Genomic DNA, 27,582 nt, shown 5'->3' on the forward strand with positions numbered 1-27,582 from the left:
TAGGCCGCCACTGCTGAAAGTAGGTTTCTGGCCTTTGTTTACAATGGTGTGATCCTGCTGGCTGAAGCCCGGGACTAAAGCCAGTTTCTGGGGTTTTGTTTAGCTTCTATAGTTGTTACATAGTTGCTTAGAGTTGCAGGTCTGAGGCCTGCAGCGGCAGGCAAGGAATGTTGGAGTCCTCCGTCATTGAAGCAAGCAAGCCTCATGTTCACTTTAAACTGCCTGGCTGCTGGCCGCCATCTTAGCTGGCAGTTAATTTGCATATCGCCCTGATTAGCCAATGGGAAGGGTAGTGGTCGTATGCTAATTTCTATGTTTCTCTTTTATTAGATAGGATGCCCTAAGTAAATATTTTATTATCAAATTCCTCATATATAAGCATCATGCAGTTTCACTTTAATGACAGTGATTGTAAGTAACCCTATATAATAAAAACCTAATATGCTAAATGTCGACTCATCCTTTCAACCAATCAAAGTGTAATATGCTAATGATATGCTAAGGCAGCTCAACTGCTCGCTATGATATACACTGACCACCAGGGGGCAGATAGCCCGACCAGTAGGTTAGCTTGCTGCTGGGGTCTGGCCAATTGGGACTGAGCCAGACAAGCTGGACACAACCTGGAGCCCTCCCACGGTCCCTTCCCAGCCCCGATCGAGCACTGGTGCGGTCCCTTGGCCTGGCCTGCGCCCTCTTGCAATCCGGGACCTCTTGGGGAATATTGGGGAGCCAGTTTCCACCTGATCCTGCAGGCCAGGCCAAGAGACCCCTCTGATGCATGAATTCATGCACCAGGCCTCTAGTCTTTGACTCATCCTTTCAACCAATCAAAGTGTAATATGCTAATGATATGCTAAGGCAGCTCAACTGCTCGCTATGATATACACTGACCACCAGGGGGCAGATAGTCCGACCAGTAGGTTAGCTTGCTGCTGGGGTCTGGCCAATTGGGACTGAGCCAGACAAGCTGGACACAACCTGGAGCCCTCCCACGGTCCCTTCCCAGCCCCGATCAAGCACTGGTGCGGTCCCTTGGCCTGGCCTGCGCCCTCTTGCAATCCGGGACCTCTTGGGGAATATTGGGGAGCCAGTTTCCACCTGATCCTGCAGGCCAGGCCAAGAGACCCCTCTGATGCATGAATTCATGCACCAGGCCTCTAGTCTTTTATAATAAACTCCATTGTAATGAGTAACTAGCTAAAATTCAATTACAACAATTTACCATTTACTTTACATCTGTGACCCCACTAATCTCCACAAGTGACACTGAAAACTAGATTGATATCTGACAGCCTTGTTCAGCTATAACTAATGGGATTATTTCACTGCCAATAAACTCTGTTTACCTGCTGTGTCGTTTCTAAGGATCGAATTCTTTTCTTCTCTACTTGAAAATCATCATTTTCATCTCTGTATAGGAATGCCTGTTTCTTGGCAGATAATTTTGCAGCCAGCGTAGTTTTTTCAGGCGAGTCTTATAAAAGAAGTTAAAAAATCAGTATAAATAACTTACACTTATGCAGTTTTCCTAAGAAAAAATTGGAATCAAGATGTAGACTTATTTTAGAAATTAACATATTTTAAAAAAATGAATTGCTAAACATGTTTAAAAGCACTTTTTTACCAGATTACTTTAACAAAATATAGCCAACATTTTGAGAAATATGTTTTCAATAAGAAAGTCCAATTTTGATTTAACAGGTTTATACTTTTGTATACCACTCCCAATGTGATTTTAAAAAATATAACTGTAAGACTCTCTCAAGAAAATGTATTTCATTTCTATAAAAATATTTCTTTACATGTCTCAATGTCACTTTCTTACTAAGCTTCCATGTTTGTTAGGATTAAAAATATAGTAAAATTAAACTCTTATAATCTACCTTTTAATCCCACAATCCTGAAAACCCATTCTCAAGGTCATCAACCTTATAATTCACCAAATAGCATCATCCCATTTTACCAGGTATACCGGTTAATAATGCGGATTTTGTAATCAAAGAAAACACTTTAATTTCAAGAGAAACATCAAAAGTGCTTTATTCAAAGTAATGTCCATCGCTAGCTACACATTTCCCCCATCTTTCAGATAATTTGTGGATACTGTCCCAATAGAACTTTTCTTGTTTTGAGGCAAACCATTCAGAGACCCAATTTTCCACTTCTTGGTATGTTTTGAAGTGCTGCTCAGAAAGTGCATGTGTCATCGATCAGAACATACAAAGTATGGTTCAAATTGATTATCTGTTGTCGGATGCGATCGGTATTAACAGTTTCACCTGGTTTTAGAAGCTCATAATACACTAACACCTTCCTGATCCCACCAAACACAGAGCTTTGTCTTCTTTCCGAAGCGATTTGGCCTTGCAGTCGATGTTGATGGTTGACCTGGATCAACCCATGATTTTGTGCATTTGGGATTCTCAAAATAAATCCACTTTTCATTGCCAGTCACAATTCAATGCAAAAAGACTTTCTTTTGTGCCGTTGAAGCAACATTTTACTAATGACTTTTCAGTTTTCCATTTGTCTTTCGTTCAGTTGATGTGACACCCATCTTCCTTCCTTTGAAATATTTCCCATTGCTTCTAAACAATTGGAAATTGTTTGCTGAGCAATGTTTAATTTTTCTGCAAGTTATTTTTGAGTTTGACATGCATCTTCATCGAATAATGCTTTTAATTGTTTTTCGGTTGACCTGGACCGTTCTTTGTCTTTCACGTCTAAATCATCACTTTTAAAGCATTTAAACCAGGGTTCACAAGTATCTTGAGATGGACCATGTTCATCACAAGCTTCCCAAAGTATACAATAACTTTCAGCAGCACTTTTCTTCAAAATAAAGTAATGAATTAAAACTTCCTGCAAATGCTTTTTTTGGGCATGAAATTCGACATTTTTAAGCCTAAAAATATCTATGATGTTAACACCTTTCAGCAAATTTGACATATGAAGTTTAGAAGCTTACTGTCAATACAACAAAATAGCATACATATCAAATCGCATATATGTCAACATATGTGTAACTCCATCTATTGAAAAAAATCCACATTATTAATCGGTACACCTGGTATAAATATGAACACTAGATTTTTAGAAAGTCAAGTAACATGCCAGTATCATACAGCTAGTAAGAGGCAGAGCCTGGATGTGACTAACTCCTGCTGTCTGACTCCAAAATACATAAGCATAATCTTTAGGCATAAAGCCAAACATAATACTCTGTCTTCTGGAAGATGATAAACACATTTCCTTTTTCCTTAATGTCTGTAAAACTGTTCTTAACTATCCCTATACATTGGTTTCTCCCTGTCCCTAAATGTGTGTTCTTAAAAGTACCTTCCTTCCTCTTTGTTCTTCTCTATGAGTTCCCTTGAATTCACTAAACAGCATTTATTTTATCAAGCCCAAACAATTCCAGACACCATGAAAAAGAAACAGTTCCTGGCCTTAAAGAATTTACAGACTATTAGGGCAGAAAGATCTGTAGGCAGGTCTAGTACTGTTTTCAAAAACACAAGTTTATCTGAATAAACGCAGAAGTGAATCTATACCACACACAGCATTGGTTTTCAAGCTTTTTCTGAGGATAATATTTTTTAAAGAAAAATTGCTTACAATTTCCAAAACAGGATGAAAGACTTAGCCAGTGATGGCGAACCTTTTGAGCTTGGCGTGTCAGCATTTTGAAAAACCCTAACTTAACTCTGGTGCCGTGTCATATATAGAAATCTTTTTATATTTGCAACCATAGTAAAACGAAGATTTATATTTCTGATATTTATTTTATATATTTAAATGCCATTTAACAAAGAAAAATCAACCAAAAAAAGGAGTTTGCGTGTCACCTCTGACACGCGTGTCATAGGTTCGCCATCACTGACTTAGGGCGTCTTTGATCCACCACTATTCTTTCCCCGCTATGAGCCATGCTTTATCCTAAGATTCATAGGAACATCATTTGAAAATTCTAAAACCGTAATTCTGCCTTTCAGACCTATATCTTTAATCTACACGGAATGGACTTTTCTGTATGAAGTAAAATGGGGCTACAATTTCAATTTTTTTCTATAGGAATATCTGAGAGTCCCAGTACCACTTATAGAAAAGTCCCTCCTTTGCCCTGTGCTCTGCAGGAGCACTTCTATTTAAAAAAAAAAAAAAACTTTCTGGCTATATGTGAAACTGAATGTGGGTTCTCCATTGTTTTCCATGGGTCTACACTGCACCAATACCAAAGTGTTCTAATTACTACAGCTTTATATATAGTAAGTCAGCCCATCTCAGTGGTCGGCAAACTCATTAGTCAACAGAGCCAAATATCAACAGTACAACGACTGAAATTTCTTTTGAGAGCCAAATTTTTTAAACTTAAACTATATAGGTAGGTACATTGTTATTAACTTAATTAGGGTACTCCTAAGCTGGCCTTTGCTAAAAACATCTTCAATCTGATTGAGGTACATTCGCTGAGGTCCACCCCTTCCAACTCTCCCATCCACACTCGTCTTGTATACTTGTCTCGTCTATCTCCTTTCCGAAAATCGACTTCTGCGCATGGGCCATGAAGTTTCAATCGCACTGTACATGCACGCCCGCACGTGGTATTTTGTGGAAGAGCCACACTCAAGGGGCCAAAGAGGCATGTGTGGTTCATGATCCGCGCTTTGCCAACCACTGGCCTATCCCATAGATTAAGTTTTCTCACCTTGACCAGATTCTCAAGAGTGTCTTTGGCTATTATTCTTAGCCCTTTGCATTTCCATATATATTTTAGAAAGACATGTAATTTTGAGCTCTGCAATTTCCAGGCAAATTGGTAAAATACCCACAAAACAAACTAGCATAGTGGTTCTCAACTGGGACCATTTTAACACCCCTATCCCCACACCAGGAACATTGAGCAATCTCTGGAGACATTTTTTGTTGTCAGCAAAGGCAGGAGACAGCAGGAAAACTACTGGCATCTAGTGGGTTGAGGCACGGGAGATGCTGCTAAATATCCCACAATGCACAGCACAGTCCCACAACAAAGAATGATCCAATTCAAAATGTTAATAGTGCCCTGTTTGAGAAACCTTGCCCCAAATAAACCAAGGGGCAAATTTGTATGGGCCCATTAAAGGGTAGGGAATAGCTACCATAAACAATAATTTAGTTTTAGAAAAATTGAACTGCCATCGGCCAAAAAAAGATTAATACCCAATTCATTAAAATAAAAATCATATTATCTACATATACAAAAAAGGTTTATCTTCATGTTCTTTATAGCAGAGAAATTTGCAGGAAACTTATTGAAAAGGTTAAGTCTTTAAAATACAAAGTTATAAAGAAATGAGATATATTCAGAATTTTTTTAAAACACATTTTATTGATTTTTTACAGAAAGGAAGGGAGAGGGATAGATAGTTAGAAACATCGATGAGAGAGAAGCATCAATCAGCTGCCTCCTCCACACCTCCCACTGGGATGTGCCCGCAACCAAGGTACATGCCCTTGACCGGAATCAAACCTGGGACCTTTCAGTCCGCAGGCCTATGCTCTATCCACTGAGCCAAACCGGTTAGGGCCAGAATATTTTTTTTAAAAAACTCCTAGAAATGAATAAGAAACCACCCAATTCAAAAATGGGCAAAAAACCTGAATATGCAGTTCAATAAAAGGAATATTTAAACGACCAATAAACATACTAAAAGATGCTCAACCTCATTAATCAACAGAGAAATACCAATTAAAACTCATGAGAACATGACACATGCACCAAAATGGGTAAAATTTTTAATGACTGGAAATACCAAGTGCTAAGGTTCAACCACTTTGGAAAATATTGGCAGTTAACTACTATAACTGAACATATGCATACACTATGACCAGCAATTCCATTACTAAGTATATATCTGGTAGAAAATACCTATTTGCACCAGAATGAATAAGAATGTTCAAAATTGCCCAGCTGGCGTGACTCAAAGATTGAGTGTCGACCAATGAACCAGGAGGTCAGGGCTCCATTCCCAGTCAGGGCACATGCTTGGGTTGCTGGCTCAGACCCCAGTAGAGGGCATACAGGAGACAGCCAATCAATGATTGTCTCTCATCATTGACATTTCTCTCTCTCCCTCTCCCTTCCTCTCTGAAATCAACAAAAAAAAAATCTAAAAAAATATATTTATATGTCCATGTTTAAAAAAGAATGTTCAAAATAGCATTAATAACCAAAAGCAGAAACCACCCAAATGTCTAACAACTATAAATTAATAAATTGCAGTATATTCATAGAAAATAATATATAGCAATAAGTACTACTATATGCAATACACAAATAAATCTCATAGTACAACATTAAGCAAAAGTAGATGGATATAATTTCTTTTCTATAAAAAGGCAAAGCTCACTAATGGTGACAGGAGGAAAGATAGCAATTACCTGTGGAAAGGTGACTAACGAAGAGGATGAGAAGTGTTGGTCATATCCTATTTTTTATCTAGATGGGAGTACATTAGTGTATTTACTTTGTGAAAATTCTTCAAACTATACACTTAGAATTTGTGCACTTTTATGTATTTAGGTTACATCTTATTAAAGAATTTACTTGAAAATATAAAGAGAGTATCAGAATACAACCATGATTTATGCCATCTGATTCTTCAAGAGAAAATTCTAAATACTCTAACTCACAATAATGTTAAAATGAAAGTTGTAATTGACAACTGATTTTTTACAAAGGCAATGCAGTGGACAAAGGATAGCCTTTTCGATAAATGATGCTAAATAATTAGATATCCATATGAAAATAAATGAACTTGGATCCATACCTTGCACCATACTAAAAAATTTAACTCAAAATGCATCTTAAACCTAAAGTAAACCTACAACTACGTTTTTTTAAAAAACATGTACTCAAAATATATAAAGAAACTCTCAAAACTTAACAGTATTTCACCAAAGAAATCGAAACTTAAAAAAAAAAAAAGGAACCAAACAAATTCTGGAACTGAATAACTGAATAAATGAGATGAAGAAAGAACTAGCAAGCTTAGGAAATAGAGCAGACCAGATGGGAGAAAGAATTAGTGATACTGAAGACAAATCTAGAATTACTCAGGTGGAAGTAGAGAGAGAATCATGAGTTAAAAAAAAAAAAATGATTCAAGAAGTATCTGACTCATTAGAAAGAAAAATGTAAGAATAATGGGGCCGCCGAAACCGGTTTGGCTCAGTGGATAGAGCGTCGGCCTGCGGACTGAAGGGGCCCAGGTTCGATTCCGGTCAAGGGCATGTACCTGGGTTGCGGGCACATCCCCACTGGGAGATGTGCAGGAGGCGGCTGATCGATGTTTCTCTACCATTGATGTTTCTGACTATCTCTCTCCCTTCCTCTCTGTGAAAAATCAATAAAATATATTTTTTAAAAAAAGAATAATGGGGCCCTAGACGGTTTGGCTCAGTGGCTAGAGTGTCGGCCTGCAAACTGAAGGGTCCTGGGTTCGATTCTGGTCAAGGGCAGGTACCTCATTTGCAGGCTCAATCCTGGCCCTGGTCGGGGTGCATTCAGGAGGCAACCAATCGATGTGTCTCTCTCACATCAATGTTTCTCTCTGTCTCTCCCCCTCCTTCCACTCTTTATAAAAATCAATGGGAAAAATATCCTTGGGTGAGGATTAACAACAATAACAAAAAAAGAATAATGGGCATACCAGAAGAAAAGAAGAAGAAGGAAATGAAGAGCCTATTCAAACAAATAATTGATGAGAACTTCCCAAACTATAGAAAAAAATGGGTCCTCAAATCCAAGAAGCTAACAGAACATCTGATTATCTCAATCCAAAAAGGCTTTCTCCCAGGCACATTATATTAAAACTGTCAAAAACTAACAACAAAGAGAGAATCTCAAGGCAGACAGAGAAAAGAAGATGGTAACCTATAAAGAAGATCCCATTAGAGCATTACTGTATTTTTTTAGAATACTAACCTCAGAAGATCAGGCAAATTTATCAAGAATAAATGAGGCGGATTAGAGTTTGTCTTACAATACAAATTAATATGTTTTATGAAAGTCTACCATATAATAATACTGCCTACAAATAACATCAGTCTCTGAACACCATTTATTCTGCCTCGCCTTCAAAAACTAATTTAAGCTAGCAAAATATCTGAATAAATGAAAAGTCAAGCCAAGAATAAAATAATCCAAGGACTTCTGACTACTCTATGAATTATCTAAAATAATTGCAGAGAATATATGTAGAAGTACATAATCAATTATGCTAACCAAATTTATCTAAATAAGGTCTCATAACAGCAATAAATAAGGCTTCTGTTACAGATACTAACAGACCCCAGCAAAATATAAACTACCTTGACAAGGTGATGAAGTGCCATTTCTTTCAGAAGGTGGTGTACTTGGACTATTGAAATGATGTGAAGTTTCTTGGTTCATGTCATCGTTTGTAAAATTCTTTGAATGGCATGTACAACAACATGACAATGATACTTCAACTTTTTTACTTAAGCTTTCATCCATTGGCTTTCCTAAAAAATAAAAGAACTTCTATTTATAATATTTCTAATTTTTTTTAACTCAATCTTTCTATGCAGTTAGGGTAAGCAAACACCCCAATTTGCCCAGGATTGGGAGCTATCCCAGGATGCGGAGCTATCCCAGGATGCAACACTTTTTGTGCTAAAACTGAAAAAGTACCTGGCAAATCTGGACATCAAATTTGGGACAGCAGAGAAACACTTATGCCAGAAACATGTAGAGAAGTTATCGTGTTATTTTCATAAGTTATTAAAATCTAATTATAAAAAATTAATAATGTAATAAAGGCACAACAATGCAAGTATTAATTTATATTGAGATTTATTAAAATATCAATCATGGAATAAAGACCTAAAATATCTTAATTACTGTTATTTCCCTTAATCAAGAATTTGAAAGTTCAATATGTTAAATAATAATGTAAACACATAAGGGTAAATCATTCCCACATTATACTTCTATTTCAAACAGAAACATGTTTCATGATGTAGCAATTATGATACATGTATCAAAATACACTTTAAAGTCAATATTCAAATTAAATAAAACAGGTAATTTTTAATACTTTAATATAATACAAAATTGCAATATCTACATTATGTGCCTGTGTGTTTCAATATACAATTCATAGATATAAAAAAAGCTGAGTAATTTATTTTCTCTAAGGAGTACTGACATTATTTTCCTCTCTATACTACAGAAATATACTAATTCTATTTTCCAGAATCTCCTTAAAATTTTAAATTAAGATAATCTCATTTTCCCCCAAAGATTAATTTAACATCAGTAAGAATCAAAACGGACAACCAAAAGCTTATAAAATACTTACTTTTTATTTTTAGTATTAAATAATGTTATCAGTAACACAAACATTTCCTTTTAAAAAAATTATATATTCATACATATAGACATACACATACACACACACACACATATACATACATATACATACACACCGATGCTCACTTTTAAATTCTGCTAACACTTTAGGTCAAAGCAATCTAATTATGTAACTAAAATGTATACAAGATGGTACTTCAGATTCATTATGTGTATTAGACAGTCTTTCATAAAAGTAAATTATTACTAGGAATTTTTTGCAAATAAAGTAAATGTAATGAAAAATAATATAGATTCATACAAACAATTTTACAACAAATGCTTATCTGGTACCCAGACAAGTAGAAAGATCAACTAGAATGTTTTCCTTTTTATATATTCATGTTTTAATGTTATGAGAAATGGACAGATAAGCAAATATACCACAGGATTTACTCAAAAAATAAACAAAACACACACACACACACACACACACACACACACACCCCCTACACACACACACACAATTATTCCTATGATGGCATCATGACAGACCCATCTCTTGCATCTTTTACATAAAAATTATAATTAACTATAATAATAAAAGTGTAACTGCTAATTAGACTGGACAGCCAGACAACCTTCCGGAAGAAGCCGAGGCTGCAAGGGCTGAGGCAAGACGCCGCAGTTGCGAGGGCCAAGCCCCTTGCACAAATTTCGTGCATCGGGCCTCTAGTTTTGACAATAATAAGCATGCCAAGATTCTTATATATACTCTGAATCACCAAATAAAAAACTACATTATGTTCAAATTTGTTTGGGGATTAATTTGAACATATTTTGCCATATTGAAACTCTTTTGGAAGACATAATAACATCAAAAAGATCTTAAAAGAGAATACTAAGTTAGCTAGAATACAGATGAATCATTCTGAATTAAAAGTACTTCATTATATTTTTTCAGGTCCCAATAAGCAACCTGAAGATAGCAATCAGCTACTTACCACTAAGAGATTGTTGCCATGCTAAAGCAGAACAAAGTAAGGCTAAGCTTTTCCCACTTCCTGTAGGGCTTTCCAACAAACAATGCTGCTTACTGTTTAATCCTCTGACAATCTATGGACACAAAAACAATTAAAAAAATCAATAAACAATTTCTTTCATTAGGGTCTCTCTCCATCAGAAGGAAACATGCATAAGAAAGTTCATAGCAGCCGAAACCGGTTTGGCTCAGTGGATAGAGCGTCGGCCTGCGGACTGAAGGGTCCCAGGTTCGATTCCGGTCAGGGGCATGTACCTGGGTTGCGGGCACATCTCCCAGTGGGAGATGTGCAGGAGGCAGCTGATCGATGCTTCTCGCTCATTGATGTTTCTAGCTCTCTACCTCTCTCCCTTCCTCTCTGTAAAAAATCAATAAAATATATTTAAAAAAAAAAAAAAGAAAGTTCATAGCAACACTATTTATAATTGCAAAAGAATGTAAACAATTCAAATGTCTATCAGAAGGGTAATGTACCAAAAAAATTCTGGTATTCATATAATGGAATCCAATAAAGCAATTAAAATGGATTAACAATCAACAGGGTGACATCTTTTTTTTTTAGTATATTTTTATTAATTTCAGAGAGGAAGGGAGAGGGAGAGAGAGAGAAACATCAATGATGAGAGAGAATCATTGATCATCTGGCCCCTGAATGCCCCAAACTGGGGACTGAGCCCACAACCCAGGCATGTGCCCTGACTGGGAATCGAACCGTGACCTTCTGGTTCATAGATCGACCACTGAGCCATGCTGGAAAGGCCAGGGCTACATCTTAAAAATAATGTTGCCATAACCGGTTTGGCTCAGTGGATAGAGCGTCAGCCTGCGGACTCAAGGGTCCCAGGTTCGATTCTGGTCAAGAGCATGTACCTTGGTTGCAGGCACATCCCTAGTAGAGGGTGTGCAGGAGGCAGCTGATCAATGTTTCTCTCTCATCGATGTTTCTAACTCTGTATCCCTTTCCCTTCCTTTCTGTAAAAAATCAATAAAATATATTTAAAAAAATAAAAATAAAAATCATCATTCACCCCTTTAAAAAATAAAAAAATATTAAGCAGCCCTGGCCAGTATGGCAAAGTTGGTTGGAACATCGTCCGGTACACCAAAATTTGGCAGGTTCAATTCCTGGTCAGAGCACATACAAAGGTTGCAGGTTTGATCCCTGATCAGGACGTGTGGGAGGCAACTATAGATGATTCTCCCCATCTCTCGCCTTTCCTCTCTTTAAAATCTATTAAAATAATAATAATAATGTTAAGAGAAAAAAAAATCAAGTTCTACAGAAAGAGAGGTATAGTGTGATATCATTGTGCAAAGTTCAAAAATATGTAAATTAACTGGATACATACATAATAAATATATTAAAGCTATGCTAGGAAAAAGAAAAAATTCAGGATACTAGTAATCCTGTTATTTATAAACAAGGTATAAAGCAAATATGGCAAAATATTAAAATATAACAAAGTTGGAAAGTTGGTAAACTAAAGTTTGTTTCCATATGACTGAAATATCTTCAAAAAAATTACGGTAGGAACTAGAGTGTACCATGTGGAAGACAATAAATACTTTGTAGAAAGCTGTAATTCTGTAAAGTAAAAGTTCCAAATGAGCTGAGAACTTTGTTCAGAATGTTCTCCTTTGCCTCGTAACTAACCATGGACACATACAGTTTAGCAGGGATCAGTAATACTTTTCCAAAGGTTAGCTGTTCTTCAATGAACCCAGCAAATGTTTTCAATCCATTTACTATCTGAGAAAATAAATGTAGTCACAGACTCAATGTATGTTATGACTTACAGACATAGGTATCTTAATAAGACTTCAAATAACTGCTGAAAAATACTTACAGAATTCATCATAGCAAGCTGGGATGGATAAGCTTTACAAGGAAAGCTAATCTTCACCCCACCAATGGTATATTCAGACCACGCTGAAGACATCATACTTTCTTGTTTACTTCAGATTCCTAACTGCAACACAAATGAAAATCAATCTTGAAACAATGCCATTCAAAGAAAACCAGATACCCAACACTAAGACAGAAATCTGGAAATAAAAATTGGAATAAGTATATAAACAAAACAAATGGAAGTGCGATAATTTCCTGGCCTTATCAATCACCGCACTTGAGAGCACGTCTTGGAATCTAATACACCTGGTTGTGTATCCCTACTTTGCCAAAGCTGTGGGCCAGGAGTTAGGAAATAAAGGTTCTAGATCAGACTGTGACAACTCACACATGTACCTTGATAGTGTCTCTTCATTTCTCGCCCGTGGTTGGCAAACTGCAGTTCTAGAGCCACATGCAGCTCTCTGGCCCCTTGAGTGTGGCTCTTCCTAAGCCTTAGGAGTACCCTAATTAAGTTAATAACAATGTACCTACCTATATAGTTTAAGTTTAAAAAATTGGGCTCTCAAAAGAAATTTCAATCGTTGTACTGTTGATATTTGGCTGTTGACTGATGAGTTTGCCAACCACTGTGCTAGGTAAATAATGCCTCTCCACCCATGCCAATGCCTGGAACCTATGGCTATGTTAGATGACCTGTCAAAAGGGAAGAAAGGTTGCTTATCACCAGTGGTTCAACCTTGGCTGCATATTAAAATCACCTGGGAATTTTTTTAAAATCCTGATTTCTGGGCCTCATCCTCTGGAAATTCTGTTTCTTTGTTACTAATATTGTGGCCCCACCCCATAACAAAGAAACAGAATTTCCAGAGGATGAGGTCCAGAAATCAGGATTTTTAAAAAATTCCCAGGTGATTCTAATGTGCAGCCAAGGTTGAGAACCACTGCCCTAGACTAAGATCCTTACCTGTAACAATGTTTCATGTAAAAATGGTTGTAAGGAGAAAAACTCCTTGGCATCTAGCAGGTGTGCAAGAATTCTTACTTCAAGGACAATATGGTAGAATGGAAAGGAGTGGGCTCTGGAGTCAGGCAAGCCTAAGTTTGAATTTCGCTGTGTGAATCGCTTAAGGTCTCAGAGCCTGTGAAATGGAGGTATTATCTATCTGATAGGATTTTATGCAAATTAACCAAGCACTGAGTTACGAATAAGGTCACTACAGAACGAGTCTAAACTCCAGAATCCGACACAGGGGAAGTGACCGGCTTTAATCTCCGCCTCTTCTAAACCACCCTTTCATAACCTAGGACCCACAGGTGTCATTGGGAGACTGAACTCGCCACAGTGTATGCCCAAGTTTCTGTGCACCGCTGCATTTTCTCAAGAGAAAGTCCATAGGGTTCTCTTTCCCAGAAACATATCCTAAGGAAGTAACTGAAAATACAGGGGGAAATGACATACACTGTTATCAAGTGATAAATTATTTGCAACAGAAGGGGGAGGGGGCGGTAAATTCAATCTAGGGATGGAGGGATGGTTAGGACAGCAATTCCATAGATTGAAGCCAATAATAACCTTAGCGACCGCTAATGTGTTCCCAGAGAAGTTAAGGGTGTGTATATATATATATATATAGAGAGAGAGAGAGAGAGAGAGATAGAGAGAGAGAGGGAGAGACCATGAATATATTTTTAATCCTCATTCAAGGATTTTTTTCCCCACTGATTTTTAGAGAGTAGAAGAGAGAGGGAGAAACAGAGGAAACACCCACGTGAGAAAGACACAGGGATTGGCTGCCTCCCGCATTGCCCCCGACCAGGACCGGGAGCCTGCAACCGCAGTACGAGCCCTGGACCGGAATCGAACCCGGGACTCTTCAAGGCGCAGGCCGACGCTCTATCCACTGCGCCGAAACGGCCAGGGCAGCCACCCCTATTCTAACCTAATAGTCTGTGACTCTATCGCGGAGGCTCTGAGAATTAAATATGGTGGAACCTAACCCCTTGTCCTGAAACCAACCACTCAACGCTGGCCTAGTTACTCGGCTATTACCAAGAAACCAACCCATCCCCCCGCCCCCCGCCCCAATTGTGGCAACGAGCTTCTCAAAATGGGGCGCGTCCCCTACATAAGGGGAGGTTGGGGCGGGGGGGAGGGTTTGCCTGCCGCTGTCTCCCCCTGCTGCCCAGTGACCGCGGGGCCGCGCCGGTAACAGGCCTTTGCTCTAAGCAGGGGAGGGCAGTCTCCCTCCTCCCAGGTTGGCTTCCGCCCTCTGTCTTCTCCCGGAGGCGCAGGTGACCCCCCGACGCCGCGGAGCCCGCCGGGCGGCTGGGCGGCGGCAGAAGGCGCCCTCCGTCAGGTGGAAGCACTCTCCCCGCGGGTGGCCGACTTGCCTGGTCTGAGGAAAACCGAAGCAACCCTGCCTGGGCTCCGACTCCCAGGCAACAGGACACGATGTCGGCGAGCAAACGCAGCGGAGCCCTGGCGCCGAGGAACGGCCACGAGCCTCTCGCCCCCTCGTCAGGCTGCTGCTCCCCGCCTGGCCGCGGGCCCGGGCCGCCTGACTCTTCCTCTCCAGCGGCTCTCACCAGTCCCCTCCACCGCTCTCCCCGACGAATTCCCGCCTCCCTCCCCCTCGACTCCCGGCAACCAATCGCCGGGACGAACTCAGACGAACCAATCACACGCCAAAACTAGAAATCAAGCAACCAATCCCGGCGCGAGACACGGAATTCTGCGTCCAATGGGAGCCTCGCAATGTCCATCGACCCGAGGTAATTGGCGGCACCGGAAGACGGACTGGGGAAAAGCGAATGACTCCGCGCAAATCCCAGGGATTCAAAGGCAGGGGCAGCTCCGTTTGACTTTTTGCAACTGGTGGTCGAACCCATGTGTCAGTTTCTTGGGAAACTCGAAGTGTTATTCTTCAGGTCTGTAGCTAAACGGAGACGACACCCCTTTGAGCCTCGCCGACCTCTCCTCTAAGCGTTCTTCCACGCCGCTGGATTCGAAATTCCGAGCTTTAATATAATAGAGTGCCCAGGGGAAGGAAAAGAATGAGGCTGGAATTGCTGGTCAGCTGAACCGGACGAGGTGAAAGATTCGTGACTACGGGCTCCAATATCTCAATAATCAAGGATTTCCCAGATACCACATTCAACCAGAGAAGCCTCTCGAGGGCTCTCCAGCACCAGATCACTTACGTCTACCTCCGTTAAGACTTATCCCTCCTAAAAATCAACTTATTCTTTTTTGCCAAGAGTACACTTCAGTTTCCTCAAAGGTAGGCGGTTAATCATCACCTCGCCAAAAAAATTTTTTCACTCTGTAAAGCCTAAACTTGGCTCAAAGAGTGTACCAAAAAAGGAAGACCAGCTAGTTTCTCAAATTTGGGAAACTACTCTGGGGAGAGAGGTGTGCTGCAGGAGGGAGAAGCAGGAAGAGTCTCACATCTTCCCCAAACGACAAAACTTAAGTCATAAAAATAAATTTTACTCTTTAATTCAGTAATTTCAGGCTGATAAATTTATCCTAAAGAAGTAATCTTTAAGAAAGAAAAATTAACAATACCTCAATTGATCACTGTCTATTATAATACTGGGGAGGGGGGGCGGCTATAAACTTCCCAGCCTAGTAATAGGGAGATGGTTATTATCAATTCAATCAGTATAAAGCCAATACAATAATTATAAAAACTAAGCAGCCTGCAAACAAATTCCATCTAAAGTTAAATTTTTAAAACTCCACATTTGGTATTAAGAATTATATGAAAATATAAGCAAAGATGAAGGGAAGGTACAAAACTTATTAAGACAGTGGAATAAAGGATAATTTATAAAAATAAATCCCTAAGTATACCTTTAAATTGTTATTCTGCCTTTATAATTTTTTAAATTATTTTTTTATTTCAGAGAAGAAGAGAGAGAAACATGATGAGAGAGAATCAGTGATTGATTGCCTCCTGCTCGCCCCACACTGGGAATCAAACCGTGACCTCCTGGTTCATAGGTCCATGTTCAACCACTGAGCCAAGACAGCCAGGCTACAAATTTTTTAAATATCTTTTAAGTAACTGCTCCAGGATAACTACTCTGATTCTTCTCGCCTAAATTTCTAAAGCGCTCAACAGACTCTAATCTTGTGTTGCCATTCGATGTATGTGGCACAACTGAAATAGATTCACCTATGCTCTGAAGCCACACAGTCCTAGATTCCAATTCCTTGAACTGTTCCTTTCAGATTAACAGTAGTGAAATAAAACAAAAAAATACAACTTCATTTGATAAAGAAGATGTTTATAGACCAATATTCAAAATAGCTGCACACATCTGTTTTCACTTGAATAAAAAAAAATCACATTTTGACAAATTTTATAACCTTAACTTAAAATACATGAATATTAGCATTTACTAATATATTTACACACTTTATTTACATCATCAACAAATCTGATGAAAAACAGCATGTTGTTATTTTAACACAGCAGGTTTTGACCAGTCTTCGAAAAATTATCCAAGAATGTGCACTGCATTCAGTTAGAAAACATATTTCAACCTTTTCTGAATTCCTAGAGGTTGGTTACCTACTCACAAAATATTCCAAAGCCTCAGGACCAGGAGTATTTAATTTTAAAAGACTACAAAACAGCCTTGTTTAAAAATATGAAAATTCTAATGGTATTTTTTAAATGCTTTTATTTTTCACAAAAATTACTTAATTGAACATTAAGCATCTACCATCTATAATACTGTACACTTCATGATTTGAAACAGGTACAGATTAGTTCTCGTTTGATACCCTTATGAGGTAGGGCCAGTAGTAATCCCATTTTACAAGGAGGAAAATGAGATGTGACTATTTGCTAGTAAAAAGGCTGAAGTTTAATTTCTTAAAAACCACACTTTCTTATTAGCCTGCCTAATTTCCTTTATAAGTGAAGGGTTCTGTTTCAAGTAGGGGCAAGAGAAGGGGATGATATCTGTCATTCAGTATATCTCAGAAAGCAAAGAGAAGTACCTTCTACATTGGATACTTAATTAAGAAAATAAAATGAGGATTATGGATTACCTGAATGCATCTACCTAATGATCAATGGAAGTTATTAACAGAGGACTGCAAAATCCTTCAGCAACATGGCATTTTCCGTTTGTTTGTTTTTCTTATTTTTCCTGAGGTCCAAACATTGTATACATTTTCTTAGTCAAAGATGTAAGATTATGATGTGAATTATAATCCTAATGACAAACCAAGAGCTCTTTAATGCAATGGGTTGTATTACTCTAAAACTTAAATAGGTACCAATGTATTTCTGACCATTAGATAAGTTAGTAAAGCATTATAAAAATAAATTTTAAAAAAACTAAATGAGACCCTCCTTTCAGGTTCTTCTCTGCACAAAGACATTTCTGTATACGCTTTTAAACCAGTATCTTAAAATCCCAAATTATTCAAGTATCTCTTTAAACATATGGCTTTACATATTAGTAAAAAATTGAAGCAAACATGTAAAAATCTTAAAATCCTCACCTGTAATTCCATGAAAATCATTTACAAAAAGCTATTTGCCCTTTTTTAAGCCTTCTCAATACCATTTCTTGAGAACTGGAATTTGATCTTGCATTACTATTACTTGCATTGCAAGTTTGAGAGATTTCTATTTTGGGTATTTAAATTCCTAATTTTTCCTGAATTCTCCTTTTTCTCCCTCTCATCGTTGCATAATTGTCACACTGTGTTACTAACTCACAGCTAAAATAAACACTTGGGCTACCCACAAACTCATTTTTATAAGAAATTAAAGGCATGGCAGTGTTTCTCCACTTCAAAAGCTAAATACAAAGACAAATTCACTTTCCAGTAATAAATTGTTTAAATGTGCCCCCAATGGGGAAAAAAAAGGCTCAGCTACTACAATATAAACATACCAGCAAAGTAGATCCAAAGAACTGCCAATCAAATACAAGCGAGCATAATTCTCAAGAAAGTTCTAAATTGTATTCATGTTGAATTGAACCATTTTACTGATTCCAAGGCCGCACTGTTCCCATTCAGTTTAGAGTTGTTATAAGATACAGATTCATATTGGGCATATGCAGCAGCCATCTTCATTTTTTTTAAGTTTTTTTTTTTAGATTCCACTAACACTCATGTTTATTATTTCAATTATTGTGCTTTCAATACAATGACAGAGCTGTACATCAGGATCCATGCTTCCAGTGTCCCTGGATCCATTTTTGTAAGATGAAACTTTACAGATTCCAGACCATACACTTGGTTTCTCCTTTATTTGTTGAAGACCTAAAAACATATGGAAAAATTTTAATTAAGGCAAGAAATCTAAAAAGGATTTTGTCTGTTTGAGATATTAAAACAGGTCTGAAAATAAGTTACTACTTACGTGTAATAATTGGATCAATGTCTCTAGTCTGAGTGGCAACATCAGAGGCACAGACTTGCCCTATTTGGATCAGCAAAGACATAATATCCTCATATAGTGGAGGAAATGCTCGACAAAAAGAGACCAAACTTGGCAGAGTTGGCATGAAAAAAGCATATCGCTTAGCCTGTGTTAAAACTGTTGGAAAGAATGAAATAATTTTTGTCTTTACAGGTATAAATTCAACATACATGGCCTATACAATATACAAGTACCATGTTTGTGCTGAGGATACTGTTTTCTAAGACATGGACAGCCCCTGCCTTTAGGGAGCTCACAATCCAGTAGGCAGCCATCATCCAACATATAAATTCTTATGCCCAAGCACTGTTGATAAGTGTATCACATGCATTATTTCATGTAATTCTCATAATCTTCTTATGAGTGAGAAAAATACTATACTGATACCAATTTTTATATGAGAAAATCCGTAAATAAAACATAGTTTAGCCCTGGCTGATAGCTCAATTGGTTGGAACATCATCCCGATACATCAAGGTTGAGGGGTTCAAATCCCTGGTCAAGGCACATACAATAATCAATCAATGCATATATAAGTGGGACAACAACTGGTGTTCTTTTCTCTTTCTCTCGCTCCCTAAAATCAATTAAAACATACATACACACACACACAATATATATATAGTTTAATACATTTGTTCAAGGCCACATAGCCAGTTAGTGGTAGAGTTGGGATTCAACTTGGGCTTTAAGCTCTTAACCACTACAAATAATTATAACATGAGGTGAACACATGGAAAGAAAAATGATCAGGGTATTATGGGATCACTGAAAAAGAATATAAAATTAAGCCATTTTACAAAATTAAATTATAGTTCATATCTTTTAAAGTAGTTTATTTTCATACTATTTTACTCTAGGAACCAAAAGGTGGTTAAAATGTTAGGGTATGTTTTAGAACTTAAGAAAACAATTAATTTATGTATCTTATTTATACACAGGACTATGTTTTTCTGGAACTCTACACATTTGTAATAATTGTAATTTGTTTTCTATTGATATAATTACATTCAGAAAGTACATTTGATTTCCATTTACAAAGTGTGGGAAGCTTATTATTTCTTATAAATCTATACATAGTCATTCACAAAATGAACGATACAGTTTGCCTACCTATTTATCTCTACACTATAAATCACATTTGTAATAGAAAAATTTTCAGAAGATGGCATAAATTAAACCTATTAGTGACACAGAAAAGTGTCACTAAATTCAGAAAAACTATGTACTTCTCTCTATTAGAAGTTTTCTCACTGATGTTGGTTGGCTACACACCTGTCAGCAAAGTTCCCATGACATTGACAGCTAAGCGAGCCACACTGAGTGACTTTGGTAATGCATACTGGATACACAAATGAGAAAGCAACTGGATAGCAAATATCTGCAATACAAAATCCAAACATTACATGTTTCTGAAGAATGTCTTTAAGTGTTAAAAATTATTAAATGTTTTACATAACTAGCAAGACTAGCGAGAGATCAAAATGTATCTAAAGCTCTAAATGCTCATTACCTGTTTTTCAAGTTCTGGCTGTGCGATAAGCTCAGGTATGAAATCCAGACAGATGTGCATAGATGGAATACCTGCGACCGTCAGAGGCAAAAGTTCACATGGATAGCCCTATCCCAACAAGGAAGGAGGGAAAAGATATAAAGAAAATAAAGATATAGGTCCAATACAGATAAAAATATAAAGGAAGGTTTCACTCCCTTTATGTAAAAGTTGCTGTATCTATCCTGGCATTTCCCCTTTCTGATGCACTAGAATACATTATCTAAACACTTTAACAGGCTGAAATAAAATCTAAAAAATATGATTTTTCTTCATATTGAAGAGGAACATGATTATTTGTTATCTCCCATTTCTAAATGATTCCTATTAATTTAGTATTCAAACCCTCCATCCCCCCAAAAAAGTTCAACCATAAAGCAACATTCTTTGAAAACAGACCTGAAAGTGAACAAGCTTAGCAATGTTGGGATCCGCAATGTACATTTGGTGCAAGAGACAACAGATAAGGCACTGAACTTCTCGAAGGTTACAGAGCAAACTGTCTTCTCCTTCCTCCATTCCCTTATTTGGAGTGCTGGTAGTAATAACACTTTGAACATTCCTTAGCAAGCTGTCTGGATTGACACCCTTTGCTTTCTCCTCTTCAGTAGGTAAGCAAATCTCCAAGAGAATCTGGACAGCTGCACTATCCTACAAGCCAATAAAACAGTGAATTTAAGGAGTTTCTGAGAAGTTTTTTTGAAACAAATCTGATTTTGTTTTCACATGAACAGAAATTAAAATTATAACAAAGGTACTTCTAGGGGGAAAGTAAGCAATCTATAGGGCAATGGCTCTCAACTTTTTTAGGGTTACAAACTCTTTTAAGAATCTGAAGAAAACTATACATCCTCTCCCTATAAAAATTAACGTATAAATAAACATATAGCATTAATTCAGGCTGGTCACATATCCTATAGACTCCAGTTTAAGAATATCTACTAGAAGAGTTTTCTGATTCAGTGACATCCAAAACAGACCATAGGCAAAAAAATTACTTCTATCAAAATGCCCTTTCTGCCCAGCCAGCCTGGCTCAGTGGTTGAGCATCAACCCATGAAATAGGGAGGACACGGTTTGATTCCCGGTCAGGGCACTTGCCCAGGTTACAGGCTCGATCCCCAGGAGGGGGCGTGCAGAAGGCAGCCGATCAATGATTCTCTCTCATCATTGATGTTTCTGTCTCTCCTTCTTCCTCTCTCTGAAATCAATAAAAGTATTTTTTTTAAATGTCCTTTCCTTCCTCGTAAATTCCTACTTCTCCCAGTATTACCCTATCCTGTATTAACCTCTTTTTCTCACCTGGCTACCAGCTAATTAATTCCTCTAAAGATGTTGGTTAATAATTAATGCCTAAAAGTCACTTCCCAAAGCTTTTTTCCCTTTTAATTTGAAGACGGGCTTTTTAAAGCCTTGGTTTTGCAAGAAAAAATTCTACCTTACCATCCATTCCACCTGTGCAATTCAATGTTGCTCAGTCTACAGGCTGGAGTGTCATTTCATAGAACAGTAGTTCCTTACAGGGTGCTTTCCTTAACACCCCTACATGTAAAGGAAAGCTATAATCACTCTCATCTCACAGGAAGGAGTAAAAAAAAAATTAATGTACAACATGCATCTCTAAAAGACAGACATTGTCTAAATAAAACAATTCCTTCATCTCATTAAAAACGGGATTATAAAGTAAGGTTAGGCTTACATTAGAATCACTTATAAAGTAAGGTTAGCTTTGCTTTATAATCATAATTCTAGGATTGCGGGGTTCTTGGTTTGGGGTTGTTATGTTTTGTTTTGTTTATATTTGTTCTTTGGAGCCAGAATGCCCAGGCTTGGATCCTAGCTCTGCCACTTACTAGATGTGTAGCTTTGAGCAAGTCACTTAACCTCTCTGGGTCTCATTCTCCTTTAAAAATGGAGATGATAATACTCCATACCTTGTAAGTTGGTTGAGAAGATTAAATAAGTTAATATACATAGAGAATTTAGAATAGTACCCAGTATATAGTAAGCATTATATAAATGGTAGCTATTAAGATTCTCAATGCCTTATTGGAAACTGAGGGCCAGATTTATTTTCAAACTCAGAATTATTTTTACTGAAATATTATATAATGCCACCAGCAGAGACTAGTGTGGCACATTATAATCAAACATATTTATATTTCTGCAGCAAACATACCAATATTCACCTTAAGTGGAATAAAGGCCATAGTTTCACATCAATTCAGGTCAAGTTTGTCAAAGATGAGGTCATATCAGGTCAGGTTCCAATTGAATTACCCAAAAAAAGGCCTCAGTTTCCATAGCCTTTTGGATATTTGTATTACAGATAAGGGATTGTGGAACTATATTATTCTCTTATTTCTCCTATTACCAATGATAAGATTTCAGAAAATATATTTAAACTAAGAAAATATTTCTACTTTGCAGACCTCAAATTTCTTCATATTTAATCATCTCACATCTCCTTTACTATTCAAAAGGACTATTTAAGGCTTCAATAAAATTCTACATTGTTACAAAGTTTTTCTAAATATAAAATTGAACTGCTTCTGTTATAGTACTTAACACTGCTTGACATTTTATGATATGCAGAGGTGGGCAAAAGTAGGGTTATAGTTCTTCATATGGAAAGTAATATAATGCTATATAATAAAAGGCTAATATGCAAATTGTCCCCTTGACCAGGTGTTCGACTGGGAGTTCACCAGGCGTTTGACCAGGAAGCGGGGCCAGCCAGCCAACCGCCCACGGCCCCTGCCCCCAGCCAGCCCCACCCCCAACTGGCTCCCCCATCCTGATTGGGGGTGGGGCCGGCCAGCCAACTGCTCACAGCCAAAGTGGGTGTGAGCAGGGGCCCAATGGCCCTGCCAATTGCCCTGCAAACAGTGACCAGCGGTGGCAGCGGAGGGGGGCAGGGCCGCTGTCCGGCCCCCAGGCACTAGGGAGCCGGGTGGGGGGCCCAGCCCTGATTATTCGCCCCACAGGCGGGATGGTGGAGCAGGTGAGGGGGCAGCACCAGGCCAAGGCGAGGTGCCAGGCGGGACTGCAGGATTGCGGGGTTGCAAAGCTGGAGGAACAAGCTGGGGCCCGATCCCCACAGGCCACCCTGAGGGACCCCACCAGTGCATGAATTTGTGCACTGGGCCACTAGTAAATAATAACACAAGAATAAACTGTGTTTCACATACACCTATGAACCTAGTTTTGCCCTACTCTGCATATATACTATCTATTTCTTGTTCTGTTCGTCTCCACCATTAAATTTTTTCCATTTGATTTTTTTTTTAAATATGTTTTTATTGATTTCAGTGAGGAAAGGAGAGGGAGAGATATAGAAACATCAATGATAAAAGAGAATCATTGATCATCAGTTGCCTCCTGTATGCCCCCTACTGGAGATCGAGCCTGCAACCCAGGCACGTGTCCTTGACTGGAATCGAACCTGGGACCCTTCAGTCTGTAGGCCAATGTTCTATACATTGAGCCAAACCGGCTAGAGCCACCATTTGATTTTAAGAAGCAGAAGTTTTATATTCTGTTAAAATGTAAATCTGATTTAAATGGCTGTTATATTAGTATCATGAAGCCCTGGCTGAGTGTCTTAGATGGCTGGAGCATCGTCCTATACACCAAAAAGGTTGTGGGCTCAATTTCCAGTCAGGGGTCATACCTAGGTTGCAGGTATTTCAATCCCCAGTCAAGGTGAGAACAGGAGGCAACCAATCGATATTTCTCACATCGATGTTTCTCTCTCTCTCTTCGCATTCTCTCTCTCTCTCTCCCCTTCCTTCCTCCCAAATCTTTGGGTGAGGATAAAAAAATTAGTATCATATTATTTCTGATTTTAGTAATACAGTCCTTCTGATATTTAGAAGTAAAGGTAACACCATTATATTATATTCTATAAAAAAAGGAATGCACAATATGTCACTTTTGTACAGAGAAAGCATAATATGCCTTCTACTTAGCTGATTATATTAATAGTGAAGCACTTGCCCTTTTTTACTAACTTTTACTTTATATTACCTGAGCAGCCAGTAATGCATTTTTCAATTCTTCTCTAGTAACTTCTGGGCCATCAGTTTGTCCAACTAAACCTAATGTATTATTCTGGGAAGACCTATCCTGCTCTGCTGTTTCCTTCAGATGAGCACTAAGGTAAGCTTTGGATGCAAGAAGATATCCATTCAACATGTGTAGAGTAATATCCATCAGTGGGGGGCATCTATATACAGAAAGAAGAAAAATACATGAGAAAGAATATAAATGTATAAATTAGCCAGAACATCACCAATTAGTTTAACTTGAACAGTACCTGAAAACAGTAGAAAATAACACTTTTCCCACTGAAATATTCATTCTCAAAATAAAAGTTCAATGTGTCTTATTTCTCTATATTTTAAGATTCTATAAGAGTATTTATTTCCTCTTACCAGCTATAATGTATAATGTATGCCCTAGAGAAAAGACATTCTATTTTGCAGAAAATGGCACTACCAGTAAATCTTTTTGATCTGATCATGCAAAGCAGCTGTCTTCAAGGAGAAATATTCTATTATTGATAAAATGAAGGAGAAATATTCTATTATTGATAAGATGAAGCAGAATATTTACTCTTTCTACTCCTAACTCTTGCTTGTTTGGAGCAAGACAACTCTGTATTCCAAGAGTGCTTTATCCACTTGACCTGGAAAAAATATTTACTGAGCCTCCGTTTCCTCGTCTATAAAATAAGTACAGTTATTCATTCCTCGAATAACTGAATTAAATGTAAAAAAGGAAACAAAAAAGATAAATTGGTAATGACTAAAATTTTTAAACTGAGCCCTTAGAAAACCCTAAAATGCCATTTCTCAGTCTATCACAGAGCAAACTAGCATGTGTGCATAAATAGCATTATAGCTTTGTTTACAACTGTGGCACACTGGAAAAGCTTAAATGTCCATAAATACCAGTATGTCAATGGTTTCTGTGAAATGTCTACATTTTTTATAATAACTATGTATGTATTTACAGTGGAAAAAATATGTCAATGGTTAAATAAACTATAGCAGTGTTTCCCAAAATTGAAGATTAAGAATCACCTGGAATATGCATTTAAAAAAAAAAAATCCAAACTCTCCTCCAAACATTTTGTATGTTTCTAGAGGACAGGCCTAGTAATCTATTATGGAATACTATGTAACAGTTAAAACAAATGAGGTAGAACTATGCATACTAATATGGGAAATGTTGAGCATAGTAAGTTTTTTTAAAAGAACAAAATAATTCCCAAAATATACTACTACTACTATTTTTTAAAACTACCCAAAACAAAAAAGTAAATACTTCTATTTATAAATTAGTAAATACATAGAAAGTAAAGCTACATACACACCATTCTGACATCAGTTTCCTCTACAGATGGAACTGGGATTGATCAAAGAGGACAAAGGAATTTTGCTTTAGCAATGACAGCATGGTAGAGATACAGAGAACAAGACTTTTCAACTGAAGAACCTTTTTCTTGTGAAACTTCTTGTTTATTCACTTATTAACATGTATTATGAAAACTTCCATATACACAAAATAGAGGAAATATTATAATGAACCTCCAAGAACTCATCACTAGTTTCAACAGTTATCTACACACGGCTAGTCTGATTTCATCTATACCTCCATCCACTTTCCCATCACCAACACTGAGTTAGTGCAAAGCAAATCCTAAATATCATGAATTTTTATATGTGTATATCTTTTCATATTATTTGACTTTATTAAAATGCATGTGAATGACCACCTGTTAAAAAATCAACAAAATTAAAAGACAAAACCATAGAATAAGAGGGAAAACAGCAATACACACACACACACACACACACACACAAAGAGCTAATATCCTTTATAAAGAGCTCTTAAAATTTAAAAAAAAAAGATAAGCAATCCAATATAAAGGTAGGCTAAAATATAAAGAAGAAACCGGTTTGGCTCAGTGGATAGAGCATCTGCCTGCGGACTGAAGGGTCCCAGGTGCGATTCCGGTCAAGGGCATGTACCTGGGTTGCGGGCACATCCCCAGTGGGAGATGTGCAGGAGGCAGCTGATCGATGTTTCTCTCTCATTGATGTTTCTAACTCTCTATCTCTCTTCCTTCCTCTCTGTAAGAAATCAATAAAATATATTTAAAAAATAAAAATAAAATATAAATTGAAAAGGGAATTCATTTTTCACCTATGAAATTGGGAAATATATAAAACAGTGTAGGAAGTGTGTAATATCAAACACAGTTATGGGAATGTAAACTGGTTCAGCATTTCTGGATGACAATTAAAATTGGAATCAAAAGTCCTAAAAATGGGTGTGTTACTTTTGCCCCAATAATCCCATTTTTAAGAATCTATTCTGCCCTGGCCAGTGTTGCTAAGTGGTTAGAGTGTTGCCTCTCTTCCCACGCCCCCACCCCACCTCCACCTAAGTGTGGTGGGTTCAATTCCCGGTCAAGGGCATGTACCTGGGTTGCCGGTTTGCTCCCCACTCCCCATCAGGGTGTGTAGGGGAAGCAACCAGTCACTGTTCTTTTCTCTCACATCAATGTTTCTTTCTCTTTCTCTCTCTCCCTCTCCCTCCCTCCCTTCAAGTCTCTCTGAAAAGCAATGGGAAAAATACCTTCAGATGAGGATTAACAAAAAAAATTTTTTTTAAAAAAGAATATATTCTGAGGAAATACTCAGTACATAGAACAGTCACCACAGCACTATTGATAACAAAACATAGAAATAAACAAAATATCTAATAATAAGAGACTGAGCTAAGCATATCTATGTGGATATCATGTAATATAAGAATATTAAAATGAGAAAAGGTTCAGAAGTGAAGTAAAAAATCCAGGCTACAAAAACATTACATACATATGATGGCATAATTTAACAACTTCCTGAACAACTGGAGGCACTTCAGGTGAAAAGTTACCTACTTAGGTAGATTTTTAACACTGAAAAATTGTTTTAGAAGTGGCTCTTTTCTAGAAGTATTATTACTAGAGGCCTGGTGCACGAAATTCATGCACGGGTGTGGTCCCTAGGCCTGGCCAGCAATCAGGGCCAATTGGGCCTCTGGCTGCCAACCAGGGCCTTCCTTTGTTCCGCACCGCCCCCTGGTGGTCAGCACACATCATAGCGAGTGATCAAACTGGTCTACTAGTCAAACTCCCGAGGGGACATTTTGCATATTAGCCTTTTATATATATAGATTGTTTTCCTTTTATCAGATATTTAATGTCACTTATACTACTAGTATTTATTCTTCTGATTCCTATTTTCTATGAGACTCTGAGCTTGC

At 37.7% G+C, this 27,582-nt stretch overlaps 2 protein-coding genes across 6 annotated transcripts in view; both read right to left on the reverse strand.

Moving 5' to 3' along the window:
• BRIP1 (BRCA1 interacting protein C-terminal helicase 1) overlaps positions 1 to 12,370 on the reverse strand; it is a 116,932-nt gene extending 104,562 nt beyond the window's left edge. Inside the window, exons 1-4 of the mRNA XM_015568125.1 lie at positions 12,251 to 12,370; positions 10,366 to 10,477; positions 8,359 to 8,532; positions 1,350 to 1,477 (exon numbers count right to left, since the gene is read on the reverse strand). Coding sequence (XP_015423611.1) covers positions 1,350 to 1,477; positions 8,359 to 8,532; positions 10,366 to 10,477; positions 12,251 to 12,346 — 510 coding nt within the window. The 5' untranslated portion in view covers positions 12,347 to 12,370. The remainder of the gene's footprint in view (positions 1 to 1,349; positions 1,478 to 8,358; positions 8,533 to 10,365; positions 10,478 to 12,250) is intronic.
• A 4,161-nt stretch (positions 12,371 to 16,531) lies between these two features.
• Positions 16,532 to 27,582, reverse strand: part of INTS2 (integrator complex subunit 2) — a 45,413-nt gene continuing 34,362 nt past the window's right edge. For 4 of the 5 annotated variants that reach the window (XM_006770227.2, XM_006770228.2, XM_015568126.1 and 1 more), the window contains exons 20-25: positions 24,292 to 24,490; positions 20,662 to 20,913; positions 20,224 to 20,331; positions 19,986 to 20,091; positions 18,651 to 18,827; positions 16,532 to 18,550 (exon numbers count right to left, since the gene is read on the reverse strand). In XM_006770227.2, the coding sequence (XP_006770290.1) occupies positions 18,381 to 18,550; positions 18,651 to 18,827; positions 19,986 to 20,091; positions 20,224 to 20,331; positions 20,662 to 20,913; positions 24,292 to 24,490 (1,012 nt within the window). In that variant the 3' untranslated portion in view covers positions 16,532 to 18,380. Of the gene's footprint in view, positions 18,551 to 18,650; positions 18,828 to 19,985; positions 20,092 to 20,223; positions 20,332 to 20,661; positions 20,914 to 24,291; positions 24,491 to 27,582 lie in introns of those variants that run through there. The other variant, XM_015568128.1, reaches the window with a different exon arrangement.

Source organism: Myotis davidii, unplaced genomic scaffold, assembly GCF_000327345.1.
Source record: "Myotis davidii unplaced genomic scaffold, ASM32734v1 scaffold684, whole genome shotgun sequence".
Classification (NCBI taxonomy): Eukaryota; Metazoa; Chordata; class Mammalia; order Chiroptera; family Vespertilionidae; genus Myotis; species Myotis davidii.